The 20,847-nt window shown below is 45.4% G+C and overlaps 1 protein-coding gene and 1 non-coding gene across 3 annotated transcripts; both read right to left on the reverse strand.

Annotated features, from left to right (window-relative positions):
* Positions 1 to 7,181: 7,181 nt before the first annotated feature.
* On the reverse strand, positions 7,182 to 16,449 carry LOC128412439 (folate receptor gamma-like). 2 transcript variants are annotated; one of them, XM_053385350.1, is made up of 5 exons: positions 16,366 to 16,449; positions 14,507 to 14,648; positions 12,447 to 12,635; positions 10,292 to 10,427; positions 7,182 to 7,770 (listed from the first exon to the last, which is right to left on the reverse strand). In XM_053385350.1, the coding sequence occupies exons 2-5, from the start codon at positions 14,642 to 14,644 to the stop codon at positions 7,499 to 7,501; spliced, it is 735 nt and encodes a 244-aa protein (XP_053241325.1). In that variant the 5' UTR covers positions 14,645 to 14,648; positions 16,366 to 16,449; the 3' UTR covers positions 7,182 to 7,498. The 2 variants fall into 2 exon arrangements, with proteins under 2 accessions (XP_053241325.1, XP_053241324.1); XM_053385349.1 differs by having other exon boundaries at positions 16,352 to 16,439.
* A 1,902-nt stretch (positions 16,450 to 18,351) lies between these two features.
* TRNAI-GAU (transfer RNA isoleucine (anticodon GAU)) lies at positions 18,352 to 18,421 on the reverse strand. Its single transcript has one exon. It is a non-coding gene; the product is annotated as a tRNA-Ile (tRNA).
* Positions 18,422 to 20,847: the final 2,426 nt, after the last annotated feature.

Consider the following 20,847-nt stretch of genomic DNA (forward strand, 5'->3'; position numbering starts at 1 on the left):
ATGGATGGCTACTTCGTCAGGATGGCTTTGCTCTGGCTTGGCAGTCAGAGGCAGCCATACTTCTGAATCTCAGCTGCTGGGAAATGCAGGAGGGGAGAGCGCTCTAGGGCTCAGGTCTGGCTGGCCCCTGTGAGAACAGGATGCTGGGCTAGATGGGCCATTGGCCTTATCCTGCAGACTCTTCTTATGCTCTTGAAGAGAAGTTCTAGTGTTAAGAGAAAGAAGGGAACCCTTTTCTCCATCTTGTGCACCATTTTATAAACCTAGTGTGGTGTAGTGGTTAAGAGCGGTGGACTCGTAATCTGGTGAACCGGGTTCGCTTCCCCGCTCCTCCACATGCAGCTGCTGGGTCACCTTGGGCCAGTCTCACTTCTTTGAAGTCTCTCAGCCCCACTCACCTCACAGAGTGTTTGTTGTGGGGGAGGAAGGGAAAGGAGAATGTGAGCCGCTTTGAGACTCCTTCGGGTAGTGATAAAGCGGGATATCAAATCCAAACTCCTCCTCCTCCTCCTCTTCTTCTTCTTCTGTCGCCTCTTCCTTGCTTTTTATCTAAACTAAAAGGTCGCAAACGCTGCCACCTTTCCCCATGGGGGAGTCGCTCTATCCCCTCAACCCTGTCGTTTGCCTTTTTCCAGTCATCGCCTCAAGCAGTTGTTAGCCCACACTTCCCCTAACATTTCCTCATCACTTTGCCTATCACAGAAAATCAGATTCGGGGATGGTGGGTGGGCAGGCAGAAGCAGGTTTGTTGCACAAGAATGGAAAATCAGCATCAATTCTGCAGACTGAATTTGCCGGTATGCAATCACATTCCACCTCCAAATTGCAACAGTCTGGAAGTCCGTTATACTTCGCAGAAAGGTACAGAGGCTCAGATAGTTAGATTACAAAACAATTGTTGGCCTAAAATAATTCAGCTCTTACGGTTTTAAGAGAGGATGAGATACATTCACAGAGAATAAGGCTGTCAATGGCTGTGTTCTGCTGCCGCCCAGTCAGAGGCATTGATGCTTCAAAAAATCATTTGCTGAGAACTGGAAGTTTGTTTGGTGAGGAGTGTTGTTCTGCTCATGCCTTGCTTGTGACTTCCAGTAATAATAATTAATTAATTAATTAATTAATAATATTTTACCCTGCCCATCTGACTGGGTTGCCCCACTCTGGGCAACTTCCAACAAATACAAGAGCATAATAGAACATCAAACACCAAAAATTTCCCTGTGCAGGGCTGCCTGCAGATGTCTTCTAAAAGTTGGATATTTGTTTATCTCATTGACATCTGATGGGAGGGCATTCCACAGGACGGGTGCCACTACCGAGAAGGCCATGAAGGGTGTCTGGTTGGCCACTGCAGAAAAAACAGCCTTCAAAGGTAACCCCTCATAGAACACATGACCCCAAACCAACCTATAGGCCAAAAATGCATCGAGGACCCTTTCATAACTGTTTGCCATGCATTGACATGGGGCTGCTTTGGGACCCACTGTAGGTCAGGCTGCAAATGGGAGTGTAGACAGAGGGACATAGTCCAGATATTGCTGGACTATAACTCCCAACTACAGGCTGTGCTTGCCAGGACAGATGGGAGTCCTAACAACATCTGGAGGGCTGCATTTAGCTCAGCGGCCAGACTCCTGCTTTGCACACAGAATCTTCCAGGTTCAGTTCCTGGCAGCATCTGCAGGTACATTTCTGCGGTGTGCTGTCCTGGGATCACCAGACAAAGGGCAGTATACAAATTTAATTATTATTATTAATAAAAAGTGTGGTGCCCTGGTTGTTCTCAGACCACAGTTTACTGTGAGCATAAGAAGAGTCTACTGAACTGATCCCTGTATTGTATAAATATAGGGAGGTAAAAAGAAACTATATAAGAAATATGTAACTTTGCAGTATAAACTAATGGAAAGATAAAGTACAGTGAGATAATTGGAAGTCATTTTTAATTTTCTTCTCTATAAGTTTTATAATTGTTTTCAGTATTAGGAGTATATATCGTGATAGTTACCGTATATCAATCTTGTTGTATCTTATAATGTGGTGGTTTGTTTGATTCTTCTGTTATTTAGTATATTTTTGGTTTCTGTGGAAGCCTCCCAGAGTGGCTGGGGAAACCCAGGCAGATGGGCGGGGTACAAATAATAAATTATTATTATTATTGTTTGTTTGTTTGTTTGTTTGATTGTATGTTTGTCTACTTGTTTATCCATCTGTTTTTTTTCATAAATGTATTTTAAATTAATAAAGATATATTCCCAAAAAAAAGAAGAGTCTGCTGAATCAGGCCAATGGCCCATCTAGTCCAGCATCCTGTTCTCACAGGGGCTGACCAGATGCACCAGTAGGGAAACCAGCAAGCAGGATCTGAGAGCAAAAGCAACTGGTTTTCAGAAGCATTGGTGCCTCCGACTGAAGCAGAGCACAGCCATCCTGGCTAGTAACCAACAATAGCCTTCCCTCCATGAATCTGCCTAATCCTTTTTTTAAAGCCATCTACACCCTTGTGCAAATTAATTGAAACAAACAGTGTAGTTTATTGTGCAAAACACACATAAAAGGTAAAGGTACCCCTGACCGTTAGGTCCAGTTGGTGGTTAACTTTTCCTTAGGACATCCCTATTTTCATCAGAGAAATGTTGGCAGGTATAAAGGTAAAGGTGAAGGACCCCCAACAGTTAAGTCCAGTCGCAAACGACTCTGGGGTTGCGGCGCTCATCTCGCTTTACTGACCGAGGGAGCCGGCATTTGTCCGCAGGCAGTTTTTCCGGGTCATATGGCCAGGATGACTAAGCCACTTCTGGAGCAACAGGACACCGTGACGGAAGCCAGAGCGCACAGAAACACCATGTACCTTCCCGCCGGAGTGGTACCTATTTATCTACTTGCACTGGTGTGCTTTCAAACTGCTATGTTGGCAAGAGCTGGGACAGAGCAAAGGGAGCTCACTCCATTGCGGAGATTCAAATCGCTGACCTTTTTTGATCGGCAAGTCCAAGGTCACTGGTTTAGACCACAGAACCACCCGCATCCCTCAAAACTCACATATACATGTACGAAACTCACATTTACGTACATTTGTAATGGATATGACCTCCACTATTTTTATTTTTTATATAATTTTTATTGGTTTTTTTCTCTGCTCCACTCCTTCGGCAGCCAGTCCAGAGAGGGGGCCTCCTCTCCAGGCCACTGCCAGCACATGAAGGCGCTGGTGCTGTGTGGGTGCAGAACTCCGCCAGCACGCATGCGGAACACCCCACTCCTCCAGCTCCAAAAGTATGCACGCAGCCCACAATAATGTACACCCGCCCACAGTTAAATTAATACACTCCTGTTTTGTTTTGCAGCCAGGCCTGGAGAGAGAGCAAGAGAGAGTGCTGATCTAGCACCCTCTGTTGGCCTTCTAGGGAGAATCTGAGATAAAAGCAAGAGACCCAGAACAGAAGGGCTGTAGCCAATCCTCTCTTTTTACAGGGGTAATGTGGAGAAGTGGCAGAACATCTGCTTGGAATGCAGAAGGGTAAACAAACAAACTCCTGTGTTGCAAAATGTGACTCAGCAATATCAAAAGCAACACGGTGGCCAGAAACATTTACAGTAAAGAAAACTTTATGGAATAATGCAAAACATCAAAACGATCAAACTGAAGTCTCTGAAAGTCCTTGAATAAGTCACATTGCCAGACTTTACCTGGCAGAAATCAAGCTTGTAACGCTTTGTATAATCGGCAAATGTCCAATTCTGGTGTCCAACTCTGAGCTCTGCTGAACAGTGTTTCCAGATAGCAACTAATGTTTCGTTCAGCTCTTCATCAGCCAATTAGTTCAACAAACACTCGTAAGTAGAAAGATGTGTAATTTCTTCATTAACCAATCTTTCTTTGAATAGATATAATATACAGTGGTGCCTCTGGTTGTGAACAGGATCTGTTCCGGAGGCCCGTTCGCAACATGAGCAGAACGCAACCCGCAGCAGCGCAATTTGCCGCTTCTGTGCATGCACGTGACGTCATTTTGCGCGTCTGCGCATGCGCGAGTGGCGAAACCTGGAAATAACCTTTTCAGGTACTTCCAGGTCGCCGCGGGACACAACCTGAAAAAACGTATCATGAAGCAAACGTAACACAAGGTATGACTGTACATGAGAATGAAAAATACTCTGGAACAGTGCTCATACGATTATAAGAGCATGAGCACTGTTCCAGAGTATTTTTCATTCTCATGTATATTATATCAATTTATGTGATCATAAAGAATGGGGAAATCAAATAAATAAATAAGAAAGAAAGGTCTTCCTAATGTTTAGCCAGATCCTCCATTCTTGTCATTTGAACCCCTTGGTTCAGGTCAACTCTGGAGCAGCAGAAAACAAGCTCTGTCTGTTTTCCGGCCCTACAGATATCTGAAGTCAGTGTTGACAATTCTGAGCTAGATGAATTGACCAAAGGTCTTCTCCCTCCCTCCTTCCCTCTTAATAGCAAAGTCAGGCTGCAAGTGCCAACAGGGCTAGAGAGGCTTTTCATACAGAGGAAGGGATCATGCCTGCTCAGGACAACTCGGTGTCCCCCTGGCCCTGGCCAGCCCAGCCCAGCAAAGGCTGAGTAGGCTCAGGAGACCTCCAGGAGCCACAGAACATCGGCTGTCATGGAGTGGGGGAGAAGGAGGAAAGAGCGTTTGTCTGCTTGGGCTCCTTGAAGCTGAAGATATCCTGGAGAAAGTCAAAGGGAGTTCCTCCTTCAGACTTTGGGTCTACCTAGCTCAGCCTGGCTCACAGCATCTCTGCAGGGTTTCAGCCTCAAGTCTCTGTTATGTACTGAGTTGAATAGGATCCAAAATGCAGCAGTCTGATTGGTCCTAGAACAATAGGATTCAGAATGCAGCAGTCTGATTGGTCCACAGGAGCCACCCAATCCAGCTCCAGGTGGAAGTGAATCCGTAACCTGATTGGCCTACAGGAAAATCCCGGAATTAGCCAATCACGTGGGGCCCATTGTGTAAATAATGTATATAAAGCAGACATTCTGGGGGAACTTCCATTCCTCCTCACCACTATGAGCTGAATAAAGAGCAGGAAATCCACTCTCGACTCCAAGTATATTTCACTCTCTCAGCCCTCCCTAGAGATGCCCCTGGGGATGAAAGACTGGGGCCTTCTGTATGCAAAGCAGATGCCCTGCAACTGAGCTGTGACTCCTTCCCTGTCTGTGAAAAAAAAAGGTCTTATATAATAAATGTTCATAAATGTACCAAGCAAACACATACATCAATATATAAACCACATGTCTGAAGCAGCACAGGAAAACAGCCCTGAAACAATTTTGACTCCCAAGCTGACCAAATGTTTTCTCTGCAAGGTCAAGGAAAATGGAAAAAGCCTCTCCATTGTCTTTTCCTTCACAAATCCTGTCTTAAGGGTATGTCTGTGTATGAATAGGATGAGCCTGTGACCTGGCTCAGGAATAAAGTATTTATCATTATAAAAGGCTGGCCAGGCTCCCCAGCCTATCCAATCAAGTAAGCATTAACAGGTAACCTACCAGACAGGAGGTAAACAACGCACTCAGATTTCTGTTGTAGACCACCCTTTCTGTGATGTAGGTATGATGCGTCTGGGGGGTGGTCTTGAGCTACACCCCTTCTGTGATGTATGATGTTTCTGGGGGTGGTCTTGTACTTCAGGGTGGGCAATTTAAAATGTCTATATAAGGGTGGGCACACCTGGGTTCTGGGTGGTCCTCCTTTCCTGCATGTGAGGGGAGCACCCTGTTGCAACAGTTCAATAAAGATCAGGCTTACGAGCTGCTTTGCTTCTCAGTATTCTCTGGTTGGCCTCTGTTATTTCCTCCAACCAATGGAGAACCTGCAAAGGACTCTATAAGGGCTCGTGTCCCCCATAAGGGAATAAGGGTAGATTTTAGTTTATTACATCTGGAACACTGAGCAGGAAGATTCCCGTTAGGGAAAGGGTGTATTGCAATGGACTTCCTGGGTGGCTTCCAGTCAGTTCTGAAGCTGGAAGGTCCCATCCGCATGGCTTGGACCCAGGCTAATTGAAAGACTATCTTCCCCTACGAGTCGACCTAGGCTCATAGATCTTCAGGGGAAGAACTGATCTCACCTTCAGAGGCAGGCTTGGTGGGGGTGCAGAAGAGCACCGTTGCAAAAGTTGGGTGCCACCCCCCACCTTCAGCAAGATTCCAAGGGGTCCAAGGCCCTCACACCAGGTTTGTGTTCCTTCAGATAACTGAGACACGGCAGAAGACTGACACAGCCTTAAGAAATATTGTTGATTCACCTATTTACACCTTCTATCTGCATGGAGGGGGTCCTGATCTTACAGCGTGGTCCTTTCAAGAGGGGCTTGTCCCCCGACAGCAGTGAAGCCCTAGACTCCAAGGCATCTCTCCCAGCCCTTCTTGCTAGAACCTCTTGCTACCAGTCTCCCATTTTCCTGTCACATCAAACACCCAGTTCCCCTGGCATCCTTCCAACCCCCCAGCCTCTGTTCACACCTCAGGGCAAAGGGGAAGGACAGTTCTTCTCTCCTGTTGCCAGTGGCTCTCAATGGTCCCCTCTCGTTCCTAAACGGCCCTACCTTGGCCAGGTCTTTTTGTGTAGGCTAACCCAGGAATTCCTCTGCAAATCATCATTCCTCCCAAATCATCAAAATCCTGCCACTTATTAATTTCTAGGGTTTAGGGGGTCCCCCAATTTTTTTTATAGCAGGGCCTTGTCGGTGGTGGCTGCTCCCAGACAGCTTTGGAAGTCCCTCCCTAGAAAAGCTACCGTAAATTTGCTCCTTCCTTGTCCTTTCATGGGCAGGTAAAGACTTTCTTATTCCAACAGGCTTTGGGGGACTGGCTTTAAAGAAAAGGGCATTTAAATAGCACTGCGCTGTTTTTACCATCTATTGCTATATTAGTTTAAATCTACTAGAGTTTAATTACTCTTTAATTATTATCTTCTATAAGTTTGTATCTTTCTGCATTTTACCCGTGTTTTAATTTGAGTAAGCTGCCTTGAATCTCAGCCCAGGAAAAAGGCAGGATAATATTAATAAGCGATAAGAAAATTCTCCACCACCCCTTCAGTGGGAAGCAAGTATTTAGGGCTAGGCACTGATAATCAGGCATCGACCCTCTTCTTTGCATTGATGAAAGCAAAGGGCACAACAGCAAATCAAATTGCAGAACCAGGCTTTTATTCCTTCTTCCAGTTGTGTGTTCCCAGGGGTTGCAAACGCCCCTATTACTAGAGGCCACCTCCCTTTCCATGTCCCCATAAGCAGACCAAGTTTGCCCAGGTGACAGAAATGAACAGAAGCTGAAACAATGTTCGGAGGAAGTCCCGGAAGATAAACTCTTCTTACAGGCAAGCTGGAGTGTTATTTCCTGGGAACCCGGAACAAGAGCACTCTCACTGCGATAGAGGAAGTGGGAAATCCCAGTGCAATCTTGCAGGGTCAAAACTCTTCAGGATCAGAGAAGTCCCTTGAAAGTTCACAGCAGGGTTGCTGGGAGGGCAGGGAAAAGAAAGACCAGGAGCGTCCAGGGCGAGAGACCAGCCCCAGCATTGGCATAGTACTTTGCCACCTCCACATTGGGGTTGCCCTGCGTTGAGTTAAACCACATCTGGATACAGCGCTTGCTGCCCCTCGTGAAGGTGGTATATTTGTAGGAGTTGCTCCAGATCTTCTCACACAGGTCTTGTGGACTAGGAAAGACGGATTCCCACAGCTGACACTTCAACCTGTGGGGGCACTGGTTATACCCTGGAATTGAAGGGAAGAGATGTCAGGATGAGCAAGGCTTGTCGTTCCAAGATGCTCGGCTGGCTGGGTACCCATCCCAGAGAAAGGAGGAGAGTCGCCAGACATCAAGCTGGCATTGTAACAAAGCTTAATCTGTCCCCGGCAGCCAGGACGGCAACCTTAAGAAAAAGCCCTTCCCCCAAATTAGCTAAAACATATAAGACAAATAATAAATGTTGGAAGTATAAAGAAAAAGAAGGAACATTTTATCATATGTGGTGGGAATGTAAGAAAGTAAAGAACTTCTGGGAAATGACATAGAATGAGATGAAAAAGATGTTGAAATATATATTCTTAAAAAAAACAGAAGCATTTTTACTTGGTATTATAGGTCAGGATATTAATAGGCAAGATGGTAAACTGTTTTTATTTGCAACAATAGCGGCAAGAGTATTGTTAGTCCAGAAATGGAAGCAACAAGAAATTCCGTCAAAAGAAGAATGGCAGACGAAATTAATAGACTATGCAGAATTGGACAAAATGACAGGAAGGATTCGAAACCTGCAGGACCAGAGATTTACAGAAGATTGGAAGAAATATACGAACTATTTGAAGAGCAATTGTAACCAACAAATTACGCTAGTAGGACTACAATAAGTTTTGTAGGGAGAAATATATGAAGTGTTACAAAGTAGATAAAGATAGAGATATTGGTTATGAGTTTTAAATGTAATAGGGAAAGTAAGAAAGGCATACTAAGAGATTATATTGGAAAATTTTCAGACAGGACTGATGGAAGTAAAAAAATTGCCTCAGTTCAATAATATCAGAAATCAATATATTCATATATACTCACACATAATCAGGGCTTACAGTATGTTAAGGAAGAGGAAGGGGACTGCCGTTGGGAAGGAATCCGTGTGCAATTTGCAGGAAGGAAGGACATTGGAAACAGGAGTGCCCCGACGCAGGGGAAACAGAGGGAGAAGGTGGATTCAGGGAACAGGGGGGACGTGGACGTGAATGGGGATCGCAGCGTGGAAGGATGCAAGTGGGAAGAGATGTGAGGAACAGAGGAAGTAGCAGAGATTTTGTTGGATTAGCGCAATTGGAGGAATAGAGATATTGGTTATGAGTTTTAAATGTAATAGGGAATAATAATAGTAAGCAAATGGTAAATGCGGCATTTGTGGCTCAGAGCGCTTCAGACATAAAGAGGAAATTGCAAAAGTTAGATGCCTTTGAAACATTGCAAATGGAACAGCTCCTAGCAACCGGGCATATTGGAGCATTGGAGGAATATGAGAATGAGAATAGCATAGGGGTAGCCCTTCTTCCTTGCCTCAGAACAAGGTGTAAAAGTATGTTTAATTACTGTTGAAAATGGTATGTTAAAAAATTAATAAAAATTTATATAAAAAGAATAAACCCGTCCCCTGAATTGACACTTCTTTTTCATTCGTTGCCTGTCTGGATACCACCCACAATTTTAATATGGCCAAATGCTTTGGACAATTCATTTTTAAAACCGAGTTGGCATTAGCACACAGCCAGACAAAATCCCACTCACCTGGACAGTCAAGTCTGTAAGAACATTAACAAGGGCTTGCTGGATCAGGCCAAGGGGGGCCCATCTAGGCCAGCATCCTGCTCTCACAGAGGCCAACAGGATGCCCCAAAGCGAAACCCGCAAGCAGGATCCAAGCGCAAGAACAACGCTGCCCCCTCCTGGGGTTCCCAGTAAACCAGGATTCAGAAGCATTGCAGCTTCTGGGGAGGCAGAGCACAGCCATCCTGGCTAGGAGCCATCAATAGCCCTCTCCTCCTCCATGAATTTGTCTGAATCTCTTTTAAAGCCATCCAAGCTGGAGGCCACTGCTGCCTCTTGTGGCAGAGAGTTCCACAGTTTAACCATGCACAGTGTAAAGAAGTCCTTTTGTGTCCTGAATCTTCCAGCATTCAGCTTCATTGTATGCCTAAGCCACCCAATGCCCCACTCACCTCTCAGACTTGGCCCTGCGATTGGGTGGAGGAGATAAGGAACTGGCCCTCTGACCTGGTCTAGTTCCGCACCCTTGGGTTTAAAATAAACTAGGGGCATAGTATTATGGGTGAACCGGCTCTGTTTTGGCCAGAAGTCCCAACTCTGCAACCTAAACGGCCTCGGTCCAGTAGACATGAAGGAGCGTCTCCACCCCCACCATTCTACCCGTACACAGAGGTCCAGCGCTGAGGGCCTTCTGGCGGTTCCCTCCCTGCGAGAAGCCAAGTTACAGAGAACCAGGCAGAGGGCCTTCTCGGTAGTGGCACCCGCCCTGTGGAATGCCCTCCCACCAGATGTCAAGGAAATAAACAACTATCTGACTTTTGGAAGACATGTGAAGGCAGCCCTGTTTAGGGAAGCTTTTAATGTTTGATGCATTACTGTATTTTAATATTTTGTTGGAAGTTGCCCAGAGTGGCTGGGGAAGCCCAGCCGGATGGGCAGGGTATAAATAATAAATTTTTTATTATTATTATTCTCTCTGCAGCGCCAACTGACCTTGGGACCAGTCCCAGCCCACGTGCCAGTTCTCCTTGCACGTCATGTCATTTCGACAGTCTTTCCACCACTGCTCACAATCTTCTTTGCACAGCGGGACATCCAGGATTCTTTCTTTGCGCCAGGTCTGATCCACCTGCACGGGGAGGAATAAGTTAGATTTATGCAGGGGGTGGGGGAAGGTTAGGGGGAAGTGGAAGGGCGCCCCACACCCAAAGATTAACGGCACAGCTTGTGGCTTGATTTCGTCAGCTCTGAAAGGCCAAGAAATGTTGTTCTATGCCACCCCAATCTCTGAGCAGAGAGACTCCAGGAGATTGCCCAGGTTTGCTTTTCTTGGAATGAAGGTCAGCAGAGACCGATGTCTTTAGGATATCTGGTTTTATTTGCACAGGTACACAACCTGGGCACAAGATGGAGGGTCTCACAGCACTAAGACCTCAACTGGTCTTGCTTCTCCATTCATCACAGCTTTGGATCCAGCACAGAGCAAGCAGGTCTCTATCTCCAGCTTTCATAATGATGAACTGTTTAAGGAGGCATGGGGACCATTGATGGATCACTGGGGAACAATTTTGGGTTTTTTTTTCCATTTTCTGTTACATGAGATTTTTCAACTGTTCTTATATGTTCTTTCAATGCTGGTTTCAAATCTGAAATCGATTTGCGTGTACGTGCTATAGTTATCTTTCAATTTACGACTTTTGCCGATATGTCATATTTACACTGGTGATAAGTGGACACTGACACGTTGATCTGCCCTAACCACATGGTAATTATTATTTTGCAAACTTAATTTTTCTTTATTTTTATAGTGTTGTATTTGTATATTTGTATTTTTCAGATCGGACCATGGCTTCTTCAAGTCACGTACATTTATACTCATATTGTACTACTTTGGCTATGTGTTTAATAAAATATTGAATTCTAGCATTGTGAAAAAGATTATGGTGAACAGTGAAAAACATGAATTGCAAAAAAAACTAGTGCTTACAGAACAAAACCAACTTCAGATATGAAATCAGCACATTGAAATTAAGTTAGAACAACTGCAGGTGTCAATGCAACAAAAATTTTGTTCCTCAGTGTTACGTATCATACTATACTCGTATATGAAGTCAGGATTTGAAGTATAAGCAGTGGATTATTGAAAGAACGAAAGATATTGGGGTTTAGACAATAAAAACAGTTGTTATAAGGCAGCTAATAAAAAAGTTTTTTAAAAATCAGGAAAGGAAGGGTAGGAAGTCAAGAAGAAATTACGTATGTTAAAGAAAAACTGCCTGATAAATGCTTTGAAATATCTTTAGAGAATTCATCAAAATATTTAAAACAAATTGAATTAAACTAAATAATTTTAACTGGATTTTTAATAAATGGACAATTGGTTGTTACGGTTTTGCATTTTTTCATGTTACTGCCTTCCTTAGTGGGTCATGCAAACCATTATTCTGAATAACACATTCCATAGAGTTGGGGGGTGAATTTATGGAACCCGGGTGGGGTGCCCCCCCCAGAAGGTTTAAGAACCACTGCTGCAATTCCTTTCTCTAGACATGGAAAAACGCAGGGCAACCAAAGTCCAGCAAATTCGGTCCGGTTCTCTTTTAGGGGAGCGTGGGGAGTAGATGCACACTGGTGAAATGCTGATAATAATAAATTTTATTTACGTATACACTGCCCTCCCCAGCCAGAGCCAGGCTCAGGGCAGCTAACATCAGTAAAATTACAGTAAAAACATAATGGGGGGGGGGGACCCAATTTAAAATACAGGTTAAAATGCAATTTAAAATGCAGCCTCATTTTAAAAGTAGCCCATAGATCAAAACCATCAGGGGAGGGAAACAAAAGGGTCAGACTGAGTCCAAGCCAAAGGCCAGGCGGAACAGCTCTGTCTTGCAGGCCCTGCGGAAAGATGTTAAGTCCCGCAGGGCCCTGGTCTCTTGTGACAGAGCATTCCACCAAGTCGGGGCCAGTACTGAAAAGGCCCTGGCCCTAATTGAGACCAATCTAACCACCTTGCGACTTGGGACCTCCAGAATGTTGTCATTTGTGGACCTTAAGGTCCTCCGCGGGGCATACCAGGAGAGGTGGTCCCGTAGGTACGAGGGTCCTAGGCTGCATAGGGCTTTAAAGGTCAAACCCCAAAGCCCACCTTGTTAATCCAGGGGCCCAGGTTGGGCGAGCATTCGTAGAGGCAGGTGTCCTGGATGAAGTGCCGTTTACACGCATCTGACATGATCCCGCAGTGGTTCCAGTTGAAGTTGTACAGGTAGGACTGGTCATCATGGGCGGCGTGACTGGTGCTATTTGTACAGCAAGCATTTTCTTTCCATGGGGAGCACTATGGGAGGAGGGGGAAAGAGGGATGGGGGAGGAAAGGCCAACTCATCTAGCACCTCGCCCTCCCAAGTCACAAGAAGACTAGGATGTTCCACGCTGCCTTCACTCACTCAAACCCCAAGCCCTGCTTCCTAGCCAGTGGCAAATTTATTCTCATTTTGCTTGTCATTAAATTGTACACCTGTTATGTACTGAGTTGAATAGGATCCAAACTGCAGCAGTCTGATTGGTCCTAGAACAATAGGATCCAAACTGCAGCAGTCTGATTGGTCCTAGAACAATAGGATTCAGAATGCAGCAGTCTGATTGGTCCTAGAACAATGCAGCAATATGATTGGTTGGCAGGAACCACCCAATCATGCTCCAGATAGAAGTGAATCCACAACCTGATTGGCTTACAGTAGAATTCCGGAATTAGCCAATCATGTGCAGCCCATTGTGTAAATAATGTATATAAAGCAGATACTTTGAGGGGACTTTCATTCATTCATTCCTCCTCACCACTATGAGCTGAATAAAGAGCATGAAATCACTTTGCGACTCTGAGTATATTTCAACACCTATAGAACTATAGGGTTGGGAGGCACACCCCAGCTCTTAAGGCTTGGTTTCCAGACCCTAAGGAGTAAACCCTACACAAATCCAGAATGTGGTCCCTAAGGCGGTTGGATGGCACCTTGTCTGCCTCCTTCCAGCAACTCCTGCAGTGTGGTGTAGTGGTTAAGAGCGGTGGACTCGTAATCTGGTGAACCGGGTTCGCTTCCCCGCTCCTCCACATGCAGCTGCTGGGTGACCTTGGGCCAGTCACACTTCTCTGAAGTCTCTCAGCCCCACTCACCTCACAGAGTGTTTGTTGTGGGGGAGGAAGAGAAAGGAGAATGTTAGCCGCTTTGAGACTCCTTTGGGTAGTGATAAAGCGGGATATCAAATCCAAAATCTTCTTCTTCCTGCAGCCAACTGGTGTCAAATGTCTTGCTCTGCTTTCCTTCGGACCACATCAATGAGACTTGTCTAGGCAGTCCAGGAACTCCATACACACTACCCAGGCTTGTGGCCCGGGGATCCTCTTGGTTATTCTCCTCTGACCCCTTCCAGAAGGATGACAACATCCTTCTTAAACCGGGGTCCCCAAAACTGGACACTGGTGGGGCCTGACCAAGATGGAATAGACTGGGACTATGACTTCCCTTGATCTGGACACTAGACCTCTGTTGATGCAGCCTAGAATAGCCTTTGCAAAAATTAAAAATAGTAAGCTGGCTTTCCTTCAGAGCTATGGCCTTGCCCAACCTCTGTTGGCTGAGATTGATGGGAGTTGTAGTCCAACATCATCAGCAGAGCACCAGGTTTGGCAAAGGCTGCCTGTTATGTACTGAGTTGAATAGGATCCAAAATGCAGCAGCCTGATTGGTCCTAGAACAATAGGATTTGGAATGCAGCAGTCTGATTGGCCCTAGAACAATAGGATTCAGAATGCAGCAGTCTGATTGGCCCTAGAACAATAGGATTCAGAATGCAGCAGTCTGATTGGCCCTAGAACAATAGGATCCAGAATACAGCAGTCTGATTGGTCCACAGGAGCCACCCAATCCAGCTCCAGGTGGAAGTGAATCTGCAACCTGATTGGCCTACAGGAGAATCCTGGAATTAGCCAATCACGTGGGGCCCATCGTGTAAATAATGTATATAAAGCAGACATTCTGGGGGAACTTCCATTCCTCCTCACCACTATGAGCTGAATAAAGAGCAGGAAATCCACTCTCGACTCAGAGTATATTTCACTGCCGTTGCCCTCCACTCACTCTCTCTAGCACAGCTCAGATCACGGAATAGAACTGAGTTTCAGAATCCCATCTGGGGAGAGAGCCCTACCTGCCCATGCAGCTCATCCTCTTTACCAGGCTCCGTCTTGTGATGTTTGCCATCCATGCACGTGTTCAGCACCGAGACATCAGCAGCCCCGGCAGCCAAGAGAGCCAGCAGCCCCAGCAACTTCCTGCACGCTGCCATCTCCCTGCAGATGGTGGCGGGAGAGAGAGAGAAAGGAATAGATTCAAAGAACCAAATAGCTGCAGCATCACAAGGACCCACCTGGCTTGTCAAGGCTGAAGAGGGCAGCTTTGTCGGCTGCTCTCAGTGCCGTGAACTGAGCATGTCTGGAGCTGTGATCAACATTGCCTGCAACCAGGAGAGGAAATTGCAGCAGATGCTTCTGCTCCCACCTCAGTCATCTATCCTTAACTCTCTCCCTCCCTCCCCCTCAACTGTGTCTACTCACCCAGGTAAGATCAGCAGAGAACTTCCCTTACCCACACTTTTGGAAACCAGTTTCCCCATTCTCAGGTTTAAAAAAAACCACTAAACTTTTATTTTTGCTGGAAAACAAAGCCTTACAAAAGAAAACAAGTGCCCTTTACATGCCCACTTGACTGCTTTGATATGGGGAACTGGCACAGTTACAGGTGCCAAGAGATATCTGTTCCTTATTGCTAAGAACTTGATCTCTCAGTGTGGCAAAACCTGCCCTCTGGAACTCCCTGCTTATTGACATTGGCCAGGCACCTTTGCTGTATTCTTTGTGCCTCCTGAAAACATTTTTGTATAGACAAGGCTGCCCAGGTATTTTAAAAGGTTATGCAAGATTGAATATTATTATAACATTTTAAAAATCTTTTTTTGAAGATTTTTATTAAAGTTTCAAAAATTATATAAAAACAAAACAATACAAGAAAAAAAAAATACACACAAACAAAAATAAGAACAAGTATACTTTCAATCCCTTGTTTTCTTATAACTTACTTCCCCGACTTCCTCATACCTCCCCTTTCTGTATTCCAATTTCTAATTTATTTGATTCAACAAATCCTTTCCCTTCATTCTAATTAAATTTTTGACCTTTCATTTTCTTTTACTTATCCATTACAGCTGAAAACCACATAAATTCTAAACTAGCGTCATTCTAACATTCAATAATTTTACAATATTTCTTAAGATAGTCCTTAAATTTCTTCCAGTCTTCTTCCGCTGTCTCTCTCCCCTGGTCCCGGATTCTGCCAGTAACATTTTAAAAATCTTAAATTGCTAATTCTTCTTGTTGACAACTTTATTTTCCCTTTTTTTTTTTTGTTGTTAATGGATTTGAGTGTGTTTTACATTCAGGTGGTGAATAAATTTTATGAAATAATACAGTGGGCCTTGGGTTACATACGCTTCAGGTGACAGACTTCGCTAACCCAGAAATAGTACCTCAGGTTAAGAACTTTGCTTCAGGATGAGAACAGAAATTGTGCTCCGGTGGCACGGCAGCAGCAAGAGGCCCCATTAGCTAAAGTGGTGCTTCAGGTTAAGAACAGTTTCAGGTTAAGAACGGACCTCCAGAGCCCCTGGCCCAAATCCACAGGAGCCAGGAAAACTGCAGCCATCGAGCTGGTTTCATTTCTATCCACTTTTTAAAATAGCTGCCTTCACTTTCTAATACATAAAAAGCAGTATCAACAATAAGGAAGAAAGACGCGAAAACAAGAAAGGAAAGATACGAGAGGAGATGAGCTGTGTTCCACAAACAGCATTGTAATTCCAGAAAACTGTCCTTCACAAGCATACTAGGCAAGAGTTTCTAAAGGAGCGCCAGTGCATTCCTCCATCACTTACCTGTGCACACAGCCAAAGAAGACCCACTTTCAAACACAAGAAACCCTCCCAACAGACCTTTTATACCTGAGCATTCTCACCTGCAGCTGCTTTCTCTCTCTCTCAGGTGGGCTGGCAGCACAGCTGATGAAAGCCAAGAGCTCCTTAAGCCTTAAAGAAGCAGACTTCCCTGGTTCCAAAGATCAGCCGAGAAATCGTCAGTCAATGATTGTTCAAAGGAGCACTGAGCTCCCACTTGCCAAGCGTGCCCCATCAAGGAGACAGAGAATATCGCCTCGGAAGTGCTCCAAAACATAGAATTGAAGAGTTCAAAGACACCCCAAAGGAAAGCTTTGTCTATTTGCCTATTTATTTCCATTCATGACTTAAATCCCATCAAAAACTTTGAAGCAGTTCCTCATAAAAAGCATCAGGAATAGAAACAGTTACACAATTTCATACTGTAGCAATTGCGGGATTCGGGGTGGGGGAGAGAAACAGTCTAAAACACTGTAATAAAATACCCTATTTTTCCATCTATAAGACGCCCCCATGTATATATTTTGGGACTCCAAGTTGAGAAAGTGGGGGGAGGACTGCCCAGACATGTTGAACTTTTAATGGGGGGGGGGTTTCAAAAATTGCTAACCCGCAGGACCGCCACAGCCAATTGCACGCACATCGACAAACCCGTCAATTGTCTGCATGCTCACCGAAAGCAAGCGCCAATCGCACGCCCCATTGCCGCAGCAGCCAATAGCCAGCGGACCTTCCCGCACCCACCAATCACACGCAAAAACGCCACTGACAACCTCCCGCTCGCGGTAGCCACCAATCGCTCGTCCCACCTCTCCACTATCCGTATATAAGACGACCCCCAATTTTTAGCATAATGCTCCCGGCCTCTTGGGTGAGATGAGCGCACAACCCTAGAGTCTGTCGAGACTGGCCCGTACGGGCAGGGGTACCTTTACCTTTACCTTTTATACACAGAAAAATATGGTAAATATGCAATGTGAAATGGTTTCAAGTCCAATATAGATGCAGCTTGAGTTGGAATAAAGGGCAGCAGTTTTAAACTGGGGTGAGGGAGGTGAGGAGGCAATTGCCCCAAGAGGACAGTGGGGTGAATTGGTGTGAGCTGTAAAATGGGGTCACATCTCCTTATCTGCTTGCTTTGAAGCCTTAACTTTTGGTTTAGCGAGTTGGGGGAGGACAGGCTTCTCCTGCTGCCTGCCTGTCGAGTGCTGGGGAAGAGGCCTCTAAGCCAGGGGTGGTTAATTTTTTGGTGTCTCCAAAAAATTTGACACATCACTTGGGAGGATAGGCGAACTACGGTAATATCAGTGTACTGGAAGAAGCAAAGATCACCAGTGTCGAATCACTGATTCTTCAACATCAACTTTGTTGGACTGGTCATGTTGTGTGGATGCCTGATGATCGTCTTCCAAAGCAACTACTCTATTCCGAACTTAAAAATGGAAAGCGTAATGTTGGTGGTCAACAAAAGAGGTTTAAAGACTGTCTCAAGGCAAATCTTAAAAAATGTAGTGTAAACGCTGACAATTGGGAAACACTGGCCTGCAAGCGCTCCAGTTGGAGAACAGCCTTGACCAAAGGTGTCATGGGCTTTGAAGACACTGGAATTCAGGACGCAAGGGAGAAACGTGCTAAGAGGAAGGCATGCTTGGCAAATCCACACCGTGATCAACTCTCACCTGGGAACCAATGTCCCCACTGTGGAAGGATGTGTGGATCCAGAATTGGCCTCCACAGTCACTTACGGACTCACTACTCAAACGTGTTTATGGAAGACAATCTTACTCAGCTACGAGTGATTGCCAAAGAAGAAGAGGAAATGGGGCTGTTGCTGCCAGCTAGCCAAGCTTGCTTTTCCTATAAGTAAGCCTCACTGACAAAGCCATGCCGCTTCAGTAGCCATCCTGAAGTGTAGCAGCTAGGAATCCTGCATGTAAATCTCTTGATACACCTTTATAATAAAGCATTCGAATTAGAACAGAATTTGGAGAGAATTGTCGAGTTGGAAGGGACCCAGTGGAACCCCCTGCAATGCAGGAATATGCAGCTGTCTCTTGCAGGGATCGAACCTGCAACCTTGGCGTTATCAGTGCCATGCTCTAACCAACTGAGCTACTCTTGTTTTGGCATCCCTGCATCTTGTTTTGGCATCCCTGCAACTGGGTCCTTCGAAGCATCGATCAACCCTTTGCCCTAGTCTGTATTTGGACCTGCAGATCAGAACTGGAGGGTGTGGCGGACCCTCAGCATATACTGTACTAAGGATGTCACCTTAAGCCCTAATCCATTGCAAAGATGCTTAGAATCGTGGACTTGGAAGGGACCCCAGGGGTCATCTAGTCCAACCCCCCCTGCAATGCAGGAATAAGTACTTCTTATGCGACCGTCAGTCTCCTTGACTGAAGTCTTTGAGACTTATAAGCATGCACAAGATCTGCTTGGCGTACGCCCAGGACCTCACTTAGCCTTCCTGGGACAAACAGTTTTATGGCTGCTAATAAACTGCACAGATCATGATGAGGACTTAGCAGCAGGTGGACTGCCTTGTCAGATCAGGCCAACGCGCACCTGAGCCTGTCCTTGATTTGCGAAGCTTGCAAAGCAAGATTCCTGGGAGATAGGAGACTTTGCTCTGTCGGTTGTGATCAGAATCAGGTATTCAGAGATTACCTTTATCTGGTTACGGAGAAGGCAGTTAAGAGTGTTATTAGAATTCTAAGGTCTCAAATATAGAATAAATGTTCATATATGTACAAGGCAAACACATAGCAATCCTGAAGCCATTTTACTCTCCCAAATTGACCTAAAATATTTCTCTGCAAGGAGGAAGGAAATGGGAAAAGCTTTCCAATTGTCTTTGGACTGTAGGAACTTACAAGTCCCTGCAAATACAGTTCAGCAAGTATCTGTTAAGTTTAATAAACTACAGTGGTACCTCAGGATGCGAACGGGATCCGTTCTGAAGCCCGGTTCGCATCCTGAAGCGAATGCCCCCTGCGACTGCACATCTGCACGTGTGCGGGTCGCAATTTGCCGCTTCCACGCATGCGCATGGCGTCATTTTGAGTGTCTGTGCATGCGCGAGCAGCGAAACCCGGAAGTAACGCGTTCCGTTACTTCCAGGTTGCTGCAGATTGCAACCCGAAAGAGCTCAACCTGAAGCAACTTCAACCCAAGGTATGACTGTATTGATATGAGGAAGAGATTCAGGAACTAAAGTATTTACCATCTCAAAGGAATGGCCAGGCTACCCAGAAACTGCAATCAAGTGAGGCATTATCAGGTATCCTGGCAGACAGGAGAGAAGCAACCCTCTCAAATTTCTGCTGGAGACCGCCTCCTTCTGTGATGTATGTATGATGTTTTGGGGGGTGGTCTTGGGCAACAAAGTGGGCAATTTCAAAAGTCTTTATAGGAGCTTGTGCACCATTGTTCTCGATCTCTCCTACCTCCTTGCAAGGAGGGGAGGGAACTTTGTTGCAACAGAAAAGTAAAGATCTTGCCTCCATCCATTCATCTCTGACCAATCAGGGACTTAGGAGACCCAGTCCCTTGGGGAGCTGGGCAGCAAAAGCCAACCCACCCCCCATTTTTTCCTATAACAAGAACATTACAGAAAGAAGTGGAAGAAGTATCCCTCGGAATAAGAGCTGAGTTTGTTGGCAACCTACCCCATGTCCCAAACACACAGAAAAACCCTGCTTTTCAGACCAGATAAGCAAAGTTTGCATTTGAATTTGAAAGGCCCTTCCGGCTGCTTGTAGTAGGTGACTGATTCTTTACTGTTTAGATCTCAGGATGGGACTTTCTGAATTCAAAGCATGATCTCTGCTGCTGCTGCTGAGCTCTGGGAAGATTTTACATAACAGAGGTTAGAACTTTGGACTTTGGAGACAAATAGTGAGTTCTACTTCCAGGAAGGAGTGGGTTGCTTGTTGCAGAACCGGATGCTTTCTATTAAGGTCCAAAAAAGCAGGTGGCATCTACAGCAGCTGATTTTATCATTTTGCAATTTTGAATAAATTTGTGCTCCTGCGAGTGATTCTTCCAAACCATAGAAATGAGACCTGCCAAGGAAGCTGTTTCATCGGATCGACTCAGGCAGTTTGCTTGCTCGTCAATGAATAGGGCAGAGAGGAGAGGAACTCTGCGCATGCTTTTGGGTTGCTGTTTTTTAAGCTGCTACTTCACACCTCCTATCTGGACCCTAGGAATGACCAGTCCAGAAGGGGCTGAAGAGCACTTACGTAAATGCATTTATTTAATGATATTACAGCAGGCAGGCAGGCGAGTTGCAGACGGAGTGAAGCAAGCTGGCACCCTGACCAGGCAAGGGTTGATTTGTAGGGGCTGCGGAAGTCCAACATTCCCTGCTCACTATTATCAATGACAATTATTACTTGCATTTATATTCAACCTTTTTCTCTGAGGAGTGCCTGGCTCTCCTCCTCCTCATTTTATTCCCCCAACCACAGCAACCCTGCAAGGTAGGTTAGGCTGAGAGGCAGTGACTGGCACCTAAGGTCACCCTGTGAGAGCTTCAG

Source organism: Podarcis raffonei, chromosome 4 (assembly GCF_027172205.1).
Source record: "Podarcis raffonei isolate rPodRaf1 chromosome 4, rPodRaf1.pri, whole genome shotgun sequence".
NCBI lineage: Eukaryota > Metazoa > Chordata > Lepidosauria > Squamata > Lacertidae > Podarcis > Podarcis raffonei.